Raw genomic sequence first — 20,048 nt, forward strand, 5'->3', positions numbered from 1 at the left:
GAGGAGAGAAGAGCAAACTGTGAAATAATCGGATAATGATGATCTTCTTTTTGAGAATTATTTAAATACTTTCTCGCTGCTGGAACTCGTACCGTTTTATTATGAAATATTTGATCTTTGTCAAATGAAAGTTGATTGAAAATATGAAAACATGAATAACATTTTAGATGGTTGTTTTTGTTTTTCCTCCCTTTTTCTTGTTGTTTTGTCTGGTATTCTTGTTCTTGTTCTTTTTCTTTAATGAAAGATTTTAAAGAGAGAAAAAGAGAGAAACTCCAGTTTCATCTACTCCTCACCTGGATACTGTTTAATTCCAGATAAAAACAAAGCATGTAACTAATTAATTAGTTTAAGTGTATAACTGTTTAGTTTCAGTGCAAAACATTTGGTTTTTGAATAAAAGAAAACATGTCTCTCATAATGAATGAACCAACGGGGACAAATGCCACCCACCGTTATACAAAGAGAAGCCATCGCCATCCAAACCTTTGCCAATTTTGTGTAAGTTGTTGTATTGCATCCTGGCTGCAAGGTAGAGAGAGTCTGACAATCCAGTGAGGGGTGGTGGAGGGTGCAGGGTGGAGGGTGGAGGGGGGAGCTGCTGTATTGTAGTGCCTCCGGGCACTGCTCCCAGTCAATATATATCTCCACACACTCGCTCCTGCGCTCCCCATTTGAGCGCTGCCCTCTCAGAGCCGCTGCAGAGGAGGAGTGACAGCCACACACACTGGGACAAGCTCTAGGTACGGACCAATGCATCCCTCCTGCACTTTCAAGTAGCTCATGGCACGAGAGCAGGTCAGTTTGTTAAGATTAAATTGTTTTGTTGTAAATAAGAGTTTGAGAAGAGGCCTGTTACATGATGCTTTTACTGAAGAGGATACTTTAAAAGCTTATTGTAAACTGCAGAGCTTTTATTTTGTAGTATTAGAACAAGAAAAAGCACAAGGTTTAAATTGTAAACTATTTTTTTAAAGATGTAATTATGTTGATTTATATATAAAATGTTAAGAGGAATTTATATAGGATTTACGTACGAATTTACATACTTTTGAATTCAGAATTTTCCAATTTCAATGTTCTATTTAAATTCACTAATTTGGCATATTTACATGTTATTGTATAATGTAGTTTGATCTCTGTTATATTTGTTTTAATCAGGAATAATATAGTCTTGATATATTACATTACTTTTGTCACATTGCTTCATCTGGTGTTTTTATTTAAAGATAAATGCCAGTAAAAAAAACTAAATTTCATTTCACAAGAATATTAACATAATATTAGAAAATCTGTTTAAAAATGTTTTTAATATCAAATGAAATTCAGGCAACTCTTAAGTTAAATGACAATAAAACTGCAATTTTTCAAATCATGTTTCTTCTTTTGCAGATCTTTTTTCCAGAGGGAGACCAACACACAACAAATCCTCCTGATTTTAGGTAAAGTATTTCTTCTTTCTTATATATGTTTTTTTAATAACCCAAAAGCTGTAAAACCTTTGCATCCACCCTCCTTGTGTGTTTTCACTATTCAGTGTATATCTGTCCCAGAGGTCATCAGTGGTGTGGTCGCTGTCCCATGTAACTTGTCAAAGCTTTTACTGTGGTGAACCTCCTTAATTGCAACAATAGATGTTCAAGCGGTGAAGCTTGTTTGATCACTGGCCCTAAAAGCTTAAAACAAGACCGCAGGGTTGAGATATGGGGCAGCGGCGAGGGGAGGGAGGGAGGGCGAGCAAAGTGCACAGTCAGTGGAGAGTGGGGCGGATAGCGGTGGCCAGGAGAGGCTAAAAACAACTACTGTAAAAATGATTTTTATTGATCGGCTCGTAGCAGCAGCTGTTAGGCTCCATTATGAGCTCAAAGCCCAGGTCAGGGGCCCCAGGGGCGGACAAGGGAGCCAATCAAATGGTCCGCCACTAACGGGCCAACTCCGAGGGTCCAGTTGGGAGAGCGGTTGGCAGCGGCCTGCCATCCTCTGTTAGACTCACTGTGTCTTTGTGCCGTGGCTTTTATTGACGAGGCTGTAACATGAAGGCCTCTCCATCACCTGTGTCTGCTTCACTGACCCCCATTACATTCATTTCCTTAATGTGAGACACTGATCAGATCAGCCGGGGAAGTTTAAAATTTGTATTTTAGCGCGGGACCCTGAACACCACACACACACTTTCATCTTTGAGCAACCCGAGGAAAAAAGACAAAAATAAAAGCCTCACAGCAGTGAGTGTTTTAAGTTGAGGAGCAAACTCGTCCTCACATCTTCTCTCACCGCAGGCTTCTCCCACCGGCCTGGCTCCGAGAATGAAAAGTTTTCTTTTTCAATTTAACTAAAGAAAAGAAAAGAAAAATGTTTGTCGGGTATTTAAATTAATTTTCTTGGAGTAGAAGAGAGGGATATTAATTAAAGTAATTGTTATGGAATTCCAGGCTTTTAAAATGTGAAATGAAGAAGAGGAGGATAAGAAAATTGTTTTTTTTTAAACAGGAAGAGGATAAATCTAAATATGTGCATAAGCAAAAGGGAGTGCACTTCAAAACACTAAATATGAGGTGGACACACATTTCACAAATGGATTAAGATAAATCAAGATATTATTATAAATCAAACAAATATGAAAAAAGTAAGAGTGTTTTTTAGCTCCTCTTATAATACACAGCCAAGTAATCAACTACTACAATAATCAAACCCTTTTATATATCTTATTTAAAACTTAAACATATTATAATTACAGTGAAATCGCTCCTAATCAATGCTAATATTGCTTGTTAAGAAATAAACTGAGCCAACTCCAAATGCAGACGTACAATCTGAGTACAGGAGATCGGTTGAACTTATGCACCATGTCCTGACCCAGATCCCAGTCCTGGCACTAATGACGCCCTATAGGCACGATGCCAGCCTCTCATTAGGAACCAGGCCCCAAACCCCCAAACTCCTCTCTCCTCCTATACCCGCCTCAATGCAACCCGCAGCCTGGCCCTGCACCGCCTGTAGCCGGCCTCCGAGGGGCTCCGACCCCTAAACTCGAGCAGGACCCCGTGAGAGTGTCGCAAGGGCCCCCCTGCCCAGGTGCAGAGTCCCCTGTGACGTCCTCGTTCAGCCCCCCCAGCCCTGGGCCCTGCTATAGCGCCTCGTGCTGCACTGGAACTAATGAGTAGTGGCAGGTATAGTGAGAACAGAGCAGCGCGGGCCTCCCTGCAGTTAGGCTAGTGGCGACCCTCGGCCTAGGCAGACAACAAATGTGCGCTCATAAAACACATATGTGCATAATGATATATGGCACCCTTCAGTGCACACACAACTTTGTCTCGGATGTTGAGATTCTCGCACAGAGCTTCGTTTCTGCAAGCTGTCTCCTTTTTCTCAGAGTGAAATCAGGAAGTAGAGAATATGTGACAAGATGAAATATCTGAACTTTCAATCGGTGTTTGATATGTTGATGTTCTGCAGTTGTATTCATACAAATCTGTCTTTTTTTCACAGATTCTGCTTCACCTTAATCAAGAAAATGCTTGTTTTCATCCCCACGCTCCTGCAAAACTGAAGAAAAACTGAAATGTACCCTGGCAAAACAGATACACAACCTAAAAATCTATCTTGAAGTGCCATCATTTGAATACAATCACAAAAATCTTTATTAATATCAAAACTCAGTCATGTCCAAGGACGACGCGTGCAAAGTGACATCTGCCACTAAACACAAGGAGCGCAAGCCCAAGAAGCCCCACTACATTCCCCGGCCATGGGGCAAACCCTACAACTACAAATGCTTCCAGTGTCCCTTCACCTGCATGGAGAAGTCTCACCTGTACAACCACATGAAGTACAGCCTGTGCAAGAACTCCCTGTCTCTGCTCATAGAGTCGGACTGGCCCTATAAGAAGGGCAACATCCTGCACCCGGACCAGCTCCGACCCTTTCAGCAGGCGCACGGCCTCCAGGCTCCCGGGAAAGAAGAGCTGGAGCAGGCGACGCGGACCGCGGAGAGACAGAGGCTGCGGAGGAACGTGGAGGAGGAAGGGGAAGACAGGGAAAACCAGAGACTAGAGGAGGAAGAGGAGGGAGGAAAAAGTGAGGGAGCAGAGAGCGCCGGGCTGGCGAAGGAGAGCTCGAGTAACAGCAGGAGTAGAGGAGATGCTGCAGAGTTCGTAGCCAAGAAAACCAAACAGCCAGAGTCAGAACTTCTGATGGCTGACATGCTCTCCCTAGAAGATCAGCTTCTACGAGCTCGCTCAATGGAAGTAGAGGCCCAGCTTAAACACTACAAGTTATCCAAGGCGTGTCTAACAGCTCCCGGGCTGCTCTCGGAGCAGTGGCGACTGTTAGCGTCCAGCCACACGAAGGCCAAATCTGATGGAGCTCAGCCCAGAGTGAGCAGCTCGATTCCCTGTTACCCTCCTCCCCCGAACCTGATGGATTACCAGGATCCCACTGGACTCAATCTGTCAGTGCTCGGGGTGGGCTATCCCATCAGCCCCAGCCTCTTCTCCTACATGAACTCAGCCATTTCCAGCCCTGCCGCGGGTGTGACAGCCCAGACCCACGCGCAGCTCGCCCAGCTTCCCTTCCTGGCGTCGGCGGCCCAGCTGATGCACCCAGCCTCTGGCACGCACGCGGACAGGGCTCTCATCCCCCCTCGCCTCTACTACCCGTTCCTGTATGAGCACACGTTCGGACCGGCCTCCGGTCAGAGCGACGCCAGCAAAACGCTCAAGACGCCCACAAACAGTCTCGAAACAAATCCCCTGTCTGGCTTCCAGCCCAAAGTGAATCTGTGGAAAGTGCCAGCTCTGCGGCCTGGCGCCACTGCTGGCTCCCCGACTGGCTGGGTGTCACCTCAGAGAGACTCCCTCGACCAGGGCTACAGGCCGGGGGATAAAGTGCAGGCTGCAGCCAAGGAAGGAAAAGCGAGCTGGGGTCTGAAGAGGACGGGGGCCCCACTGGGGAACCACGAGGCCCCTGCAGAGAAGAAGCCGGCAGTGGGCTTTACTCTGGACCTCCTGAAGAATATTCAGACTGCATCAACTCTGAACATGGCAGTGGACAAACTTCCTTTCCACAACAGGTAAACATTTTCTGAAATTATCCTTATCTTATTTCATATTAATTATTGTTAAAGAGTATCATAATTAGTTCTACCATAAAAGATTCTACGTCTTTTCTGTATAACTTCAATAGATGTCTTGTTTGAAAATGTCTAAATTACTCCCATCCTCAGTTTACAGGACGCTCAGCTTCAGACCCGGCCCACTGAGCTGTGGTACAACGAACCTCTCACCAGTCCCAAAAGTGAAACATCCTCTATCTCAACATGTGGAAGACCCATCAGCCGAGACTCCGCTGCTGCCCAGACTATGGGAGACGATCCCTCGGAGTCAGTGGGTGCTCTGCTGAGCGACCTCTCCAAGGCCCTGCAGGAGTACCAGGAGGCCGAGCGCAAAATCTCCCACCTGGAGAAGGAGGACCTTCCCGCCCAGCGCCACCTCTGGGATCACCTGAGCAAAATCCGCAGCGAACTCTCCCACATACACCAGGCGCTGGAGCGGACTGCGCGCCAGAGCGACGGGCCCCTCGACCTCTCAGTCAAGAGGGACTCAACGAATCTGGCTGGCGACCAGGGCTCGAGAGAGGAAGGCAGTCTGAAGGGCAACAGTACAGAGACGGAGGAGGAGGAGGACGAGGAGCTGGAGGAGAGGAAGGAGGAAGAGGAGGATGAGAACGAGAGGAAGGCGATGAAGGCCTCGCTGGAGAGCCGCAAGCAGTCGTTGGACATGTTGATCAAGATGAGTCAGGCATCGGTGGTAAACACAGAGGTTCTCTCTCCGGGTGGACTCGGCATCAGGCCCAGTCCGGCCGAGGCCTTGTGGCCGAGCAGAACGACAAAGTGTGAGGCAGACTCCAGCGTCCTGCTCTGCCCCGACGGCTGCTCAGTGGTGTTCACCGACATCCCGGCCTCGGCCAAAACCTCAAAGAGACCCCCGTCCATACAGCGGCTGGAAGCTCAGTGTCCTCCGAGCCCTCTGACAGCTACTGACAACTAAACCCGTCTTCCTCCGACTGTAATATAACTGATTCTGTCCACAAACGCAGTTATTGTTACCAGCATGCCTTTGAGTTTCACTGGCTGGATGAGGACGGTCACTATTATTCTCAGTTTACCTTCACAAAAAAACCTCAAACATTTTGCACCTTATAAGAAAAATGAATGATAATTTGGAAGAGAAGGATTTTAATGCACTAAGAACATTGATTGTTATGACAATATTCTCCAGAAATTAATTTTAAAAGGTAAGATCAGCACTTAGTTATTCCCATCAGGACGATTTAAACGATTAAGTCCATTAAAATGATGCTGAGAGACAATCCTTTGAAGGGATTTGTAAATACTGTATTTATCTTACATGTAAGTAAAACGTTTTAAAAGTGTAAATGGTTTTATATGGATGATGTCATGTTGAGCTGAATTAAAAAATTAAATGTATTATACACACCGTATTTCTTTGAATAAAATGAGAAAAAAAAACAGTGTGTCAGTCTTTTTATGAAGGTTGGACAATAAAAGAAAATTGGGAAGCACAAGAAATAATAAAAATAATAGATTTTGATCAGATTGTGTGAAGTGAAATTATTTAGTTGGAATATGAATTTGTCCCTTTTAAAAAGCCAGAAAGGTTAAATCTTATCATCACTTCCTGTATCATATAGAGTCTTTATAAAAGAGAAACAGATCCACAGTGGCAGCTCCACTTCACTCTCCTCTATCGGCCCTGACAGAGTCGGCGATGCTAAAGGTGAACTAGCTCCTCAAGCTAAGTCACCGTCGGTGGACTTACCTGTGTCTCTGCTCCTGAATCCAACAGACCCCCTGTAAAGGTCAGGGACCCCGGGGCCCGACTACCTGTCTGCCCCCAGGAGGGGCACCCAGTGCTGAGTGGTACGTCCCCTGGTCCCGTCACCACTCTCTCACACAGTCGAGATGCAGCTGCAAAGGTCAGCTGCCAGGACCAGAAGAGCCTCCACAGGACAACGAGCCCGAAGATGTCAAAGCACCTCTTACTTTATTCCTTTGATTTAGATTTGAAATATCAGAAATATCGGAATTATTACAAATAATCATAAAAAATAAGCCTCTGTTCTAACAACAATTTTGAAATAAATATTTAGGATTGAAGGTGTTTTACATATTATAGACAAACACACATCCTAGTCTTACTGTATCAATGGGGACACAGTTGATTTATTTTACCTAGTCCCTCTAAACTGTAACCTTCAAGCGAGGCACGGCAGTTTGGTCCCCACTAAGCTGATGGACCCCATAAGTACAGTGGCTCCCGGTTTTAAATCCTAATAGGGAAATAAACAAGTTCTCTCACGCACACAGCAGCCTATATGTAAGTTCGAAACGTTTAACGCATCCTATACATAGATCGACTCTGTACACCATGGCAAATATTTAAATATGTAATATTTAGTAGAAATTTCAGTAGAAATATTTTTATTTATATTGTTTATTTATAATCTTGTAGATCCTCCAGTGCTTTATAAGCGCAAGATTTAATTCTTAAGTTTTATATGATGAGTTCAGCGTCAGACATGAATTTAGGATGAATATCTTAATAGGATCTTAAAGTTGCTAATTAGTTTATGAGCAGAACACCAGGCAGGACAGCAGCATGGCTTTGTGCTGTAGCTGAAGTGAAGCCAGGACCTGCTGATAGCGCCCTCCTGTGGACAAAAGATTTGAAACCATCTGAGTTTTGCTAATTTACTGTCAGCAGCATTGATACAAGTCTAAAACAAAAAGCTAAAACAAAGACAGAAAGATAAATGAAATGGAGATACTCAAGTGAAGTAAAAGTATCTCAGATTTATATTGAGGCAGTGAATGTACTGAGGGGTTCTTAAGATAAGTCATTCACGAGGCAAAAAGGGGGTTTGTCAGGTCAATGTGACTGACCTTTAACCACCAAATTGTGATCAGGATATATTCAGTTTTTTTATTAGAGTTCAAATTCATTACAAATAATAAATGTATGTCACAATCAAAACGATACATAAAACGACAGAGTGATTGGAAGGTCATCCTCGAGTCCAAGTGAGCATTTGTTTGAAGAACGTTTGTACCAAATTTGAAGAAGTTCCCTCAAGGGACGGACGACAACATAACACCTCCGGCCCCTGGCTGTCGCAGGTATAAAAAGAAAAAAAAAGCAACTGCAGGATTTCCAAACACTTCATTTATTTGACGTTATACATTCAAATGAAAATAAAAAATATTCATATATATATATTTCATATAGAGCTAGTGAGCAAGGTACAAGTTTAAAACAAAACACAGATGTCGTCTGTGTGGCATATATATATATACAAGGCGTGGTTTGAATACTATACAGTGTGTATCCATAGCTGCACAGGTTTTATGGATGTTTATATTCTTCACTCAGTTGAGGCACGACTAGATTTCAGTGGGAGGTCAGGGACTGGGCCAAGTGCTTCAAGACTGCCGCTTACAGTAAAAACATTTCAATCTCAACACCTAAGCAGTAGGACTTGCAAAGCCAAGCTTAATAAGTGTCAAAGAGCTCCACACTAAAGCATGAAAGTAGGAAAATGAGGCAACGTGATCATTCTGCAGTTCTGTACAGTCATGCAAAGTCCCAACTGGTTTTTATATGAGATGATATCCTCTCACATCATAAGTCAAAACTGAGCAAACACAAATTCAGGTTTAAAGAAATCCAGTATCACTAACAAGTCACGGCTGTTCACTACAGAAGTCAGGATGTTTGGTTGCACTGCAATAATCGACTCAATGCCACTACACCGATTTGAGACGGAGAAAAAAAAAAAGCTTCCTCAAGTAGTCAAGTGATAAGTGCAATCCCACCCCCCCCTCTCCCCCTTCACACACAGACACTCCATCTTTTTGTTTCCTATAAAACTCTCATACACAAGCAAGTTAAGCATCACATTGTTTCTCCACTACCAGTCAAACCATAGTTATAATACAGCAGATGCCCCAACGATCAACAGCAAACCATACTCTGACATATATCCAGTAGTTATGTACAACACAACTGGTGCAACTTTAAACACATTTAAAATCATTAGATATAGAAAATGTAACAATAATAAAATACAGCAGATACTTAATTCATATTGGGAAATATATATTATTACTTATACTGTGTACTGCTGGCTGTTTTGGCATTTTGGAGGATCAATAAAAATGTTGTCGTGAATCCCTCTCACAGCTTATTTGACACGTCTCCAGTTTGGACAGATTATACATCTATATATTCTTTAAAGAGATCTAACACAGGATTTATTCAATAAAACTGTTTTATATTAATAAAAAAAAATCAATCAAACTAATGACAACTTATCAAAGGCATGGAAGCAGCAGGTCCATGTTCAGAATTGACCTTTGTGAAGAATTGTCTCTCAGTTGATGCTGCTCTTTCGGACCAGAAACCAAGACGAGGAAAGAGAAACTTCAGATTCTTGATGTTCAAATCTTTTTGGAATCTTTTGCCTCAAAAAGCTTCATGCGCTCCTGCACAGTTAGTCCCTCTTTCAGGCTCTGTGGAGGATACGGAGAGGAAAGTGAATTATCTTTAACAGATGGTGAGGGCACATGTGGGCAAAAGAAAGGTATTAAAAAAAAAAACACAAAAACACACTCAGACAACACCACACACTTTGTGTTTTAAGAACCTGTTGAGCCCACAGATTTCTCTGCTCTGGATGACAAACTGTACTTTAGGTCAAACAGTAAGACGCACAGGAAAAGGTGGTTAGGAAGGAATACGGTCATGCCACATAAGAGCTCAACACAAATTCAAACACTGATTTAAAGACGCACAAACAGACAAACAAAAGGAGTCATCAGCAAGATGACGTAATCCTCTGACACCTACCAAACCTATTTACCTTATCTCATAATATTTCCTTCAGTGATAAAGAAGAAGATCATTCATCTTTATAAGCTGTCTATGATCTAACCTGGCAATAGCTGCTTCCTTCCTTTCCAGTGTACATGCTAAGCTAACTCGCTATACATTGATATTTACTGAAGAGGTTTTGATTTTCTCATCCAATTTGTGGTGAAAATCCCCAAAGGTTTATTTGTCAACCAATTGGAAATCCTGTGCAGAGGAGGAATTAAACCATGACACACTAAGAACTGTTGGTAATATTCAACTGAGCAGGCGGGGGGCACTACAGTCAGCTTTGGTGGTGCAGGCTGGGACAAAGTTGGGTGAGGATGGGGGAGATCATGCGAGGGGGGGTTAGGGCATGCTTTGCTCTACATCATGCTATACCTACAGCACGTCTTGGGGTGGGACTGGGGGGGAATCACCCCGCAATGGGAGTGTCAGCTATCCCATGAGACCTGTTCAGTGACAGACTGATGGACAGAACAGACAGATGACAGACTAATGGGTCTTTTCACTGACAGCGTCCTGATCAACAATTGTGGAACACATGTGTGACAAGTCTGCACAACACAACCTGGATACACAATGTCGCACACACAGCAAACTGACATGGTAGCTTTAGAGTGTGTTGGTTTGAATTTGAAAAAATATGCCATTAACCAGCAAAAGAACAACTCACCTTTGACCTTATGCCTCTCAGTTGCCTGGAGGCTGCCGATTTTTCTTTTTTTATGATATCTGGATTACTCTTTGATTTCATGATATCTAAAAAAACAAAAACAAATTAATGTTACTATCATCATTTACCTCAAGAATTATCGTATGAAGAGTAATTTCCAGCTACACAAGTTATTCTCTGTGTCAGAAGTTTCATGACATCGCTCATAAATGGTCTAATTTCTAAATAAAGATAATAAACCCTTAAATCTGAGTTATTTTAATTCAACCAGTGCTATAATAATACTTTTAAAAAATTTAATTTTCTCTCTGTACCGTATCCAGATGTGACTGTTCCATCGACCGTCTTCTCGCCTAAAGCTTCTGTGGCAATGAGCAGTTTCTCCTTCAGTTTGCTGATGTCACAGTCAGCCTTTGCTTTCACTATGCTGAGCTCTGTATAGATGTCCTTATATTTGTCTGTGGCATATTTCTTGTCCTGGTGAAATGAAGGTTAATGATTTTTTTTATTTGGTTAAAAGACAGACGGGTAGAGGTAACATGGCTTCAGTAAATACATTTGTTTTTCTTACCCTTAAAGCAGACTGCAGTTCATCTTTCAAAGAGTGGATTTCCTGTTTAAGATACTGGATCTCCGACTCCTTAATACGTAGCAACACCTACAAGATGGAGAAAGACACCCAATTAGATTAAAGAGATGAAAGAGCAAGTCAATAGTATTTGTTTGTGTGTGTGTGTGTGCACAAACCTCTAGTTCATACACATCTTTGCCTTGGGTAAGTGGTGACAGCGCCATTTCACCGCTGTAACAGGAGCGCATCCGGATGATCTCCTCACTCATTCGATTATTCAATTCCTGCCAAACAGAAACACATTACTCTGCATCTCTATGGACAGTGATGGTTTTCATATGTGTATTTGCATGTATGTGTATTCAAACCTGGTTGTGAGCATTTAGCTCCTGGTTCTCTCTCTGACACTGCCTGAGGGCCTGCCTCTCGGCCTCCAGCGCCTGGGCCAGGTGAGCGTTCTCCAGACACTTCTGAGAGTACTGCTCGGACAACACCTCCAGCTCTCTCTGGATGGACTGCAACTCCTCCCTGGACAATCACAGCATCAGAAGATCAGCTGGAGTCTGATATTTACCTCATGTGTTTATAGTTTTTCTCAGGATAAAAGAGGATGGATCATTTCCTAATTAAAGGATTTTCCCAAAACCCATTTAAAAATGTAGACATAAGATCAAGTTTTGGCAGTTTTCCTCATAGCAACAGACTTAACAGGCTGTGTGGTTTGTTTGATTGTTCACCTAAACCATAAATACTTACTGACAAAAATTCTCTCAGTTTAAGGGTTTGACTTTCAACTTTACCTATAAATGCCTGAATCTTTTATACTTTGTATTCAAAGAAAAAGTTAAAACTACATGTTTGCTCTTTTCACACTGTGCTTCTCATTTAAATTTAAATAATAGTTGTCGAAATAACATACTCGTATTGTAAGCGAAGCTCATCGATGTCAGAGTTCAGTCCACTCAGTGGGGAGCGCTGGTTCTTCTCCAGTTCCTCCCTGTGTGCATTTTTCATAGCTTCGATAGCTGCAGTGAAGATCGATCACCCACATTCAGTTAGAGTATGACAGCCTTGTTTCAACCACAGAAATTATGGGTGGTAGTAGAATTCATTTCTTTACCAGCAATTGTCGCAGCAGTTTCCTCAGCCAAGAGTCTCTCTCGCTCTTCCAGGAGTTTGGAGATCTCCCTCTGATGCTGCCTCTGGATGTCTTCTATCACCTTGTGGTGGGTATCTTCCATTGCAGAAAACCCACGTTCACACGTGGCCTACAAATCCAAAGGGTCCAGATTCTTTCATCACATAATTCATTGTGCACACAATACAACACCTGCATTCTATTTTGTGACTATAGATTCAGTGCAACATCTATTACTGCACTAGCTCACTACATGGTGTGTCATGCAAAATCAGTGACAGGAGCCATGCAAGCCTTTTTATGATTTTAAACCCAGCTATGTTAAAGATAGCGAGTTAAAGCAGTTAAATTCTAATCAAGCGAGGCTGCACTTTTGTCGGTTATAGAGCAGACTTCCTTCTAGTTTTGAATATGGGAAATGGTATGTCAGTAATGCCCGAATGAAGAGGCAACATAGGAAGTAAATGAGACATGTTGGATATTTAATTGTCTGAGTGTGATTAAGTGCTGTCAACCTGTAATTGATTCCTTTGCTTCATAATGTTAAACTTCTAAGGATGTCCCATAATAATTCACTGGTCTAAACAGATCCACATTGTCGGCAACTTTTCCACTTATAGTATTCAAAGACAATCAAGACATCATACAATATATTATATTATATCATGTGAAGTGTTCAAACTGTGACACAGGCTTTACGTTCCAAATATAGAGTTTTATATTTAGAGCCCAAGCAATATATAGATTTTTTCCAATACCGATATAAGGGCCAATATATATATTAAAAGTTAAGTTGTTTATATCAAACCCTCATATTAAAAGAAATTATTGAAAAAGTAATTATAATTGAGGATTGGTATTATACAGTTTAACTATTACCTTTATTATAAATAACTACATATAAGAGGAAATAAAATACAACTGAATATATAGAATTTTAATTAATGCAAAATATGAAATATGTTTTTAGTAAAATACAAACAAATACACATTTTCTTTACATTCTTCAGTGAAATTAAAGTTTTTATATACGCATTTATTGTTAAATATACTCTACCTATATTAAGGCTCATAGCATCTGATTTTTACCAATTTCTCAGTCTAGAACAAAAAGGTGAACTGAAAAGACAATTTCTAGAACCACACAGCTAACGTGGCTAAAAGGCTAAATATGTATATTGCAGGAAAGACAACGAAAAAAGCAAGAAGGACATCCCTAAGAGCTCTGATTACGATTATTTTAGAGTTTGCACACATATTGATTTAGGTTTGCGGTTATTCTGAAATCACACCATTTCCCAACTCCAAGTGATTATTGAATATTAGTTGATTGACGAACAAAAGCAACAGGTTAATTAAAATAATCCTCTATTTATCTACTAGTCTATCACTGACACAAAAAAATAAAACTAACAAAATATTGAAAGAGCAAAAACCTTAAGACTTTCAAAGTCTCTCTGGTATTTCTCTCTCAGGCTGGCCACATCTCCTTCGAGGTGCTTGTTCTCCAGTTCGTCCCTCATGGTGTTCATCTGAGTCTCCAGCTCCTGGATCCGGTCCTTGAGAACCACCATTGAGTCCACCTCGGACATATTTTGAGCATCTTCCCCCTTCCCCTGCTCCTCCTCTTCCATTGGCATTATGGCCTCATCACACGGTAGCGATTGTGAAACCTCAGGACCTTTTTTGACCTTCAGGTGCTCTTTGAGACACTGAATGTTTTCAACATACTGGGAATGTAACTTTTCCATCTCCTCTGTGTGGATGTGCTGGAGCTCACAGATCCTCTGTTCAAACTGCTCCTCCAGTTTCTTCACATGACCCTGTTGCTGCTCCTTCATCGTATCCATGTCCACCAGCAGAACCTCTAACTTCTGTTGGCTGTCGGCCAATGTCTCAATGAGGGCCAGCTCTGTTGAAGCACAGCCTTGCTCTGCTCGCTGTAGCTCTTTCTTGTGCATCTGATTCAGGTTTTCAGTGTCATTCCGGTAGTGTTCCTCCAGGAGGACCAGTTGCTCCTGCTGCTGGGAGAGCTGATTCACACGTTTGCCTATCTCACTCCTCAGGGTTTGGTTCTCCATTTCAAGAGTGGCCAGTGTCTGCGTGAAACTCAGGCGCTCCTCCTGTAAGGATGCTTCAAACTTTTCTTGGATTGCACTGACATTGTGCGCATGCTGCTGGACAAGAGCATCCATGTTCTGACCTGTCTGTTTGCACCAACCCAAGTCTTGTTCATGCATTGCCCGTAATCTACATGCCACATAAGCCACCTGAGCCTGAATAAGGGCTTCACGCATACAAAGAGAGGTACTAGAGAAATTCTCAGAGGTTTGCTGCCCAAAAAGAGCCCGGATCATTTTAGCCAGCCCCGGATGGGTTTCACCACCTTCCATCTCTTGAGCGTACTTATGGAGGATTGCTGCTTGTCGCTGAAGCTCATTGGCCAGATTGTCATGTGCATTTTGCAGCGTATCAATAGAGTCAACACCACAAGAGGGCATTTCTTCAGCCAAGTGTCTGTCTACAATTTTCTCAGCCAAGTCTCTCGCTGTTTCCATTTCAATCTGCTCCATGTAAGGAGCAAGTTCAGGGGGTTGAACGTCAGCTAACCTTTGTTTATTAAAGCCAAAGTTATTTTTGACTTCCTTTATTACATTTTTCAAATCAGGCCTTTTGGAAGCTTCAATAATCGCTTTCAGAGCCATTTCCCTTTGATTTAGGTTCGTATGAGCTTCAGTCAACTCCCTTTTCAGTATTTTGAATTTCTCTTCATAGCAAAGCTTAAGGTTTTGAATAGAGTAGACTAGTTCTGCTTTAATGAAGGTGTTAAAGATTGTGGCATCATTTACATCAGCTGACGCACTGCCCTCTTTGCATTTTGCAACATCTGCCTCAGTTTTCTCCAACTCCTGCCAGAACGCACTCTCTAACATCAGCTTCCTGGTCAAGACATCAGCATAAACTATAGCCAAACAATCTTTGTCACTCTTTTTAATGTTGTCGATGTCTTCCCATATCTCTGCAAGAGCATGTAGAATGTCAGACTTTGACGTTTGTATCAATAAAGCCATTTTATTCAAAATTACTGCCTCAAAAGACAAGGTTTTGGCAAAGAGCTGAAGAGCTTCTCTATCTCGAGTCTCTGGGGTTTGATTCTGATGGACAGCTGGTGTTTGTTCTTCCAACGTCTTTTGTCCTTGTTGGATGTACAGTGATGCATTGAACAAATCGCTCTCTATCTCCGACAATGAATGCAACTGCGAACCAGTGGAAGTATGAGAACCACCGAGAATAACCCTGACTTTCTCTCGACTCTTTTCAACGCACATCAGGGCCTTGCCATAATGCTTATTGGCAAGACAACTACTCCCACAACTCAACTCTTTCTCTGGGTGATGGTCTGTTTCTGTCATCTGTACATCAATCTTGGACATGTCGTCTACTTGGGTGGATTGCTGCTCTTCTAGATTCTGTGTGAGGTTTCTTAGCTTATCCTCAGTGGCAAGCAGTTTAGTTTCGAGGGAATGTATGATGGAGATAAACTTCTCTGGGTCACTGGTATGCGGCATATCAGAGGAGATATTTCCTCCGGTTAAACCGATGTCTTCATTTACATCTTGGTCATCTTTTTGTCCTGTCTCCACATGACCACTACTTGCTTGGCCCGTGACCAGGCCCTCTAAGCTAATGTATTTTTGGCACTGAATACTGGAAAAACGTATCCTTGATCTCTTAGCTAGAGACTCCTGATCATCTGGGGCGTTCTCTGACTTGGATGTATTGTTAAAGGAAAGAGAAAGTTCTGTGTTTGGTGATATGGAGGCTGATGTTTTAACCCTTCCCTTTTTCCTCAGCTCTGGGGTCTTACGTCTTTCCATTTGTAGGTCAGCATAGCCCAACTGCAGGGCATTGAGATGCTGTTCAAGCTCCGCGATACGGTCCTCTGCGACCACAAGCTTGGCTTGCAGATCCTTTTCAGCACTACAGGGCTCAACCTTTTCTAAGAGGCTCCGACTCATTTGACAGAGAAACTCCTCCTTTGCTTGCAACTTCTGTTCTGTTTCCTCCAAGCTGCTGCCAAGTACTGTCATTTTAATAAGTGCCTCTTTTAGGTCCTCTTCCTTGCGTTCCACTAGCCTTTCATACATCTCCTTAGTCTGCCGGATCTCTTCCTCTTTTTCTCTAAGGAACTGACTCATTTTCTGAAACTCCTGGGTAGCCCTATCATATGACTGCTCCAGCGTGTAGTACTCAGCCTCTTCAGTTTCCAGACATTTGCGAAGCTTATTCACCTCACGGTCAGCTTCTGCTATCTGGTTGATAAGCTCCTGACAACGGCAAGTGAGGTGGCTCTTCTCTTCTTCCAGCCTCCGCACGCTCTCCCTCAGTGACTCAACCATGTCAATCTTATGAGTCAGTTCCTCTTGTAACTTCAACATTTCCTCACTGCATTCTTTGCCTCCGGAGGAGCGCCTCCCTCTCAACAGAGCCTCTACCTGCTGCTCGGCCTCAAGCAGATTGTCCTCCATCTCTTTCTGGGCGATTTCAGCCTGAGTTAATTTTCTGCACAGATTCTGTCTTTCCCTCTCATGACTCTCTTGCATGCTATGCTGCTCCTTCCTCAGGCGCTCCTCCTTCAAAGCTTGGCCCTCCTCAGTAGCACATAGTCGAGCAGTCACCTCTTGCAGCCTCTCCTGCAACCTCTGTATCTCTCTAATGTGGTCTCGTTGCAGGGCCTGCTGGTGCTCGAGGTGCCTGAGAGCCTGGTTCCTCTCTAAGAGGCAGGCCTCTACTTCACGGAGTCTGTCCTCACTGTCCTTCAGCTGGGCACGTAGGGTGGCCTCACTTTTTCCATTTTCTACTTCTTGTTCCTTTGAACGCTCCTGCTCTAACTTGAGCTCATTGCGCATTCGGGCCACAGCCTCTTCACTGGCCAAGATTTCAGCCATTGCACATGCTAGTTTACCCTGCAGAGCCTGAATATCAGCCTCGTGGCGGTCTACAGCGTCCTGGGCATCGGTGTAGCTTCTCTTTAACGTCCGAATTTGCTGCTGAGCAAGGTCCTGCTTGCGCCTTTGGGCCTCCAATTCGCTCTGCAAATCTTGATTAAGCTTGTGCAAGCGTTGCCATGGCACTCTGTGCGGTGAAGAGGAAGGGGGTGTTGCACTCTTGAAAAAGATTGATGAGACATTTCATTAATGACATCACCTTATTTCCCCTACCAAATACGGAGAGCCACATCTCGGAGGTTACCAGGAAAATAAGTTTTGTTTTTCTCCTTTCTTAATAAGCACCTCTTTTGTTCAGTGCTTTTCTCCATGCTTCCACTGTGCTTTTTCAGAGGTGACTTGCAAACAGAAAGGTGTACATGAAAACACCTCCCCAAAGAAATAAACAAACAAACAAACAAAAACCTTCAATGGGTGACTAACACAGAATAACTATGATGTGAACAAAAAAGAATTAGTAAATGTATGCAGTTCTGAAACACCAAACAGCATGCAGATGTCAAGCTTGGAAAGGACACAAACAAAGCACAGATGAACAGAGAGAAAAAGCACAGCGCAAGGCCTATTGATTACTTTTCTTACCTTAAGCATATCAGATCAAATCAATTGTTTTCCCAGGAGATGTGAAACTCCGTAAAAACAGTTAGCGGAAACTCATGCCAAGAAAAACCACAACCATGCGTTAACAGTTTCAGTTTCAGAAAGCACCCACACCTGTTAGTTGAATGCTATAAGTAACAGTAAATACACACCAATCTGTCATGAGCCAAAACAAATATACAATCTATCAAGTACTGTGGCACAGTTGATAACATTACTGCCCCACACGTTTCACCAGCACATATAGTATAAGACCTTACAAACCTTGCAGTAAGATTCTGTACATTGTTAAGATTTCTTTGTCGATACTTGTGTTGCTATGCTATTTGTATATGGTAACATTTTTAAAACCTACTTATCCTGTGTGAGGGATGGTGAGTGTAGTACCTGCAGTACATAGCCCTCTCTGGCACTGTGTTCTCTCCCTAGCGCATCATCCAGCTGCTCTTTTAAAAGGTTGTTCTGCTTCTGTAGTTGGTCCAGCTCCTTCTGCTTCTGTCCCAACTGAACAAAGACAGACAGATAATATAAGAATAAACAGCACAAGATGGGCTGATGAAATGATGTATATGACCACAGTCAGTACACAAACCTCTTTGTCTAGCAGTGCAGCAAGCTCATCGGCAGGCAACCTTTCAGAGTTAGCAGAGTCTGCTGCAGCCGTGGCGATGGGCACTTGCTTCTCTTCCCTCAAAGGTGTCGTCTCCACCTGATGCCATCGCTGCTCAATCTCTTTATGGACACCTGAGGTTCTGTTGTCCTTCTTATCCTCACTAGCAGGATGCATGGCTGTATGGTGGTCCACTTCCATTTTCCCTTGCTCTTGGCTTTCAGGTGTTGATGGCTGTACTGTTGGCGTTGTATTAAGTGTGGAAGTCATGGTAACAGTAACAGTATTTGGCATGTGGGTTGCACTAGTAGTGCTGTGTGGAGGGGCGCCCCTCCTGACATTCCCCTTCTCTGCTTCTTCTGTCATAGAGGGTGGGTGAGCCCCTGATACCGAGGAGGTTTGGAGGGAGGAGGTAGAGACCGGAGAGGACGCTAAAGAGGAAGCTGAAGAGGAGGGAGAGCAATAAGAGGAGGTTGTGGAGAACGATGAGCTGAGATCGACGGTGTCGGCTCGCTCCTTCACAGGCTTTTCTGTCTGCTCCATCTTGAACTCAGACCAGTCGTAAGTCTTAGAGCGTCCTTCTGGTCTGCGTTCACGAACTCGGCTTCTACGCAGCTCAGAGGGAGGGACAGAGACGTGGTTGCCAGCTGGCTGTCTGTGGACATCAGACCTGGGGGCCTCAGGAACGGGGCTTGGCTCAGGGGTGGCCTGCGGACAGGGCTCCAACATCACTTGGGCTTTTATCTTCTCATCAGGGAGGGATCTGAATGGACAAAAATGGAGCACATAAAAAAAGATATATAGGCAGGCGTCAACATAAGCTGACAATTAGTTTTTATCGTTGCACCAACTCAAGCTATAATACTATTACACAAACCTTTGCTGGACAAGACAAGAATGCAGATAATTCCAGCAGTGCAGTATCAATTGCCAGTGCATTTCACAGGGTTTCTGCAGGTTTCACCAAGACTTATAAAGAGGCCGTTTATACCACATGGAATTAAATCTAATACAAATTTCACAATCATACCCGGCAAGGTAAGAAAATATGCCGGAAAACTAGCAGGGACTACAATTGCCTGGCATTATTTTTAACCATATTAGATATGTACTTCCATGCTGCATATGCAATACTCAAATGCTTATTGTGAGATGATGAGTCTTTTAGCGACTATAAGTAGCAGTAGTGACAGTCTTTGCTATAGGTTTGATGATGCCGACTGAAACTCCACAGAAAGAATTGAACAGCCTTTACGAACACTACTGCCTGCAGCAAGCGAGAGAAAATATTTTTGCTAATTAAAAAAATACCTTCTAAAACTTTTTTTTAATTATTTAATTTTTACAACTCTTTCAATACCTGCAGAGACCCTGATTGACAAACAAAAAAACAATCATTGAATGCATCAAAGTCAAAGCATTAGCATCGGGACATTTATAAGGCACACGTTGCACTGGGCTGAAAGCAGCTTTGGTGTTCGCTCATGATCCGTC

At 43.0% G+C, this 20,048-nt stretch overlaps 2 protein-coding genes across 6 annotated transcripts in view; one reads left to right on the forward strand and one right to left on the reverse strand.

Moving 5' to 3' along the window:
* The first annotated feature begins 646 nt into the window (after window positions 1-646).
* prr35 (proline rich 35) lies at window positions 647-6,577 on the forward strand. 2 transcript variants are annotated; one of them, XM_035145016.2, is made up of 4 exons: window positions 647-743; window positions 1,393-1,442; window positions 3,490-5,071; window positions 5,225-6,577. In XM_035145016.2, exons 3-4 carry the CDS (start codon window positions 3,663-3,665, stop codon window positions 6,045-6,047), a joined length of 2,232 nt encoding a protein of 743 aa, XP_035000907.2. In that variant the 5' UTR covers window positions 647-743; window positions 1,393-1,442; window positions 3,490-3,662; the 3' UTR covers window positions 6,048-6,577. The 2 variants fall into 2 exon arrangements, with proteins under 2 accessions (XP_035000907.2, XP_035000906.2); XM_035145015.2 differs by having other exon boundaries at window positions 660-798.
* A 1,651-nt stretch (window positions 6,578-8,228) lies between these two features.
* si:ch73-103b11.2 (early endosome antigen 1) overlaps window positions 8,229-20,048 on the reverse strand; it is a 48,316-nt gene continuing 36,496 nt past the window's right edge. For all 4 annotated transcript variants that reach the window (XM_035146789.2, XM_035146786.2, XM_035146787.2 and 1 more), the window contains 11 exons: window positions 18,537-19,317; window positions 18,332-18,448; window positions 13,772-17,503; window positions 12,318-12,465; window positions 12,117-12,222; window positions 11,566-11,725; window positions 11,374-11,481; window positions 11,198-11,284; window positions 10,941-11,103; window positions 10,627-10,712; window positions 8,229-9,589 (listed from right to left, as the gene is read on the reverse strand). In XM_035146789.2, coding sequence (XP_035002680.2) covers window positions 9,518-9,589; window positions 10,627-10,712; window positions 10,941-11,103; window positions 11,198-11,284; window positions 11,374-11,481; window positions 11,566-11,725; window positions 12,117-12,222; window positions 12,318-12,465; window positions 13,772-17,503; window positions 18,332-18,448; window positions 18,537-19,317 — 5,560 coding nt within the window. In that variant the 3' untranslated portion in view covers window positions 8,229-9,517. The remainder of the gene's footprint in view (window positions 9,590-10,626; window positions 10,713-10,940; window positions 11,104-11,197; window positions 11,285-11,373; window positions 11,482-11,565; window positions 11,726-12,116; window positions 12,223-12,317; window positions 12,466-13,771; window positions 17,504-18,331; window positions 18,449-18,536; window positions 19,318-20,048) is intronic.

The sequence above is a fragment of the Hippoglossus stenolepis genome, chromosome 21, assembly GCF_022539355.2.
Source record: "Hippoglossus stenolepis isolate QCI-W04-F060 chromosome 21, HSTE1.2, whole genome shotgun sequence".
NCBI lineage: Eukaryota > Metazoa > Chordata > Actinopteri > Pleuronectiformes > Pleuronectidae > Hippoglossus > Hippoglossus stenolepis.

Bases quoted from the DNA above. Each gene is read 5' to 3' on its own strand.
- prr35 (XM_035145016.2), top strand. From the start codon at position 3,663: ATGTCCAAGGACGACGCGTGCAAAGTGACATCTGCCACTAAACACAAG. The intron at 5,072-5,224 runs GTAAACATTTTC...TCCCATCCTCAG, and splicing joins AAACTTCCTTTCCACAACAG to TTTACAGGACGCTCAGCTTC.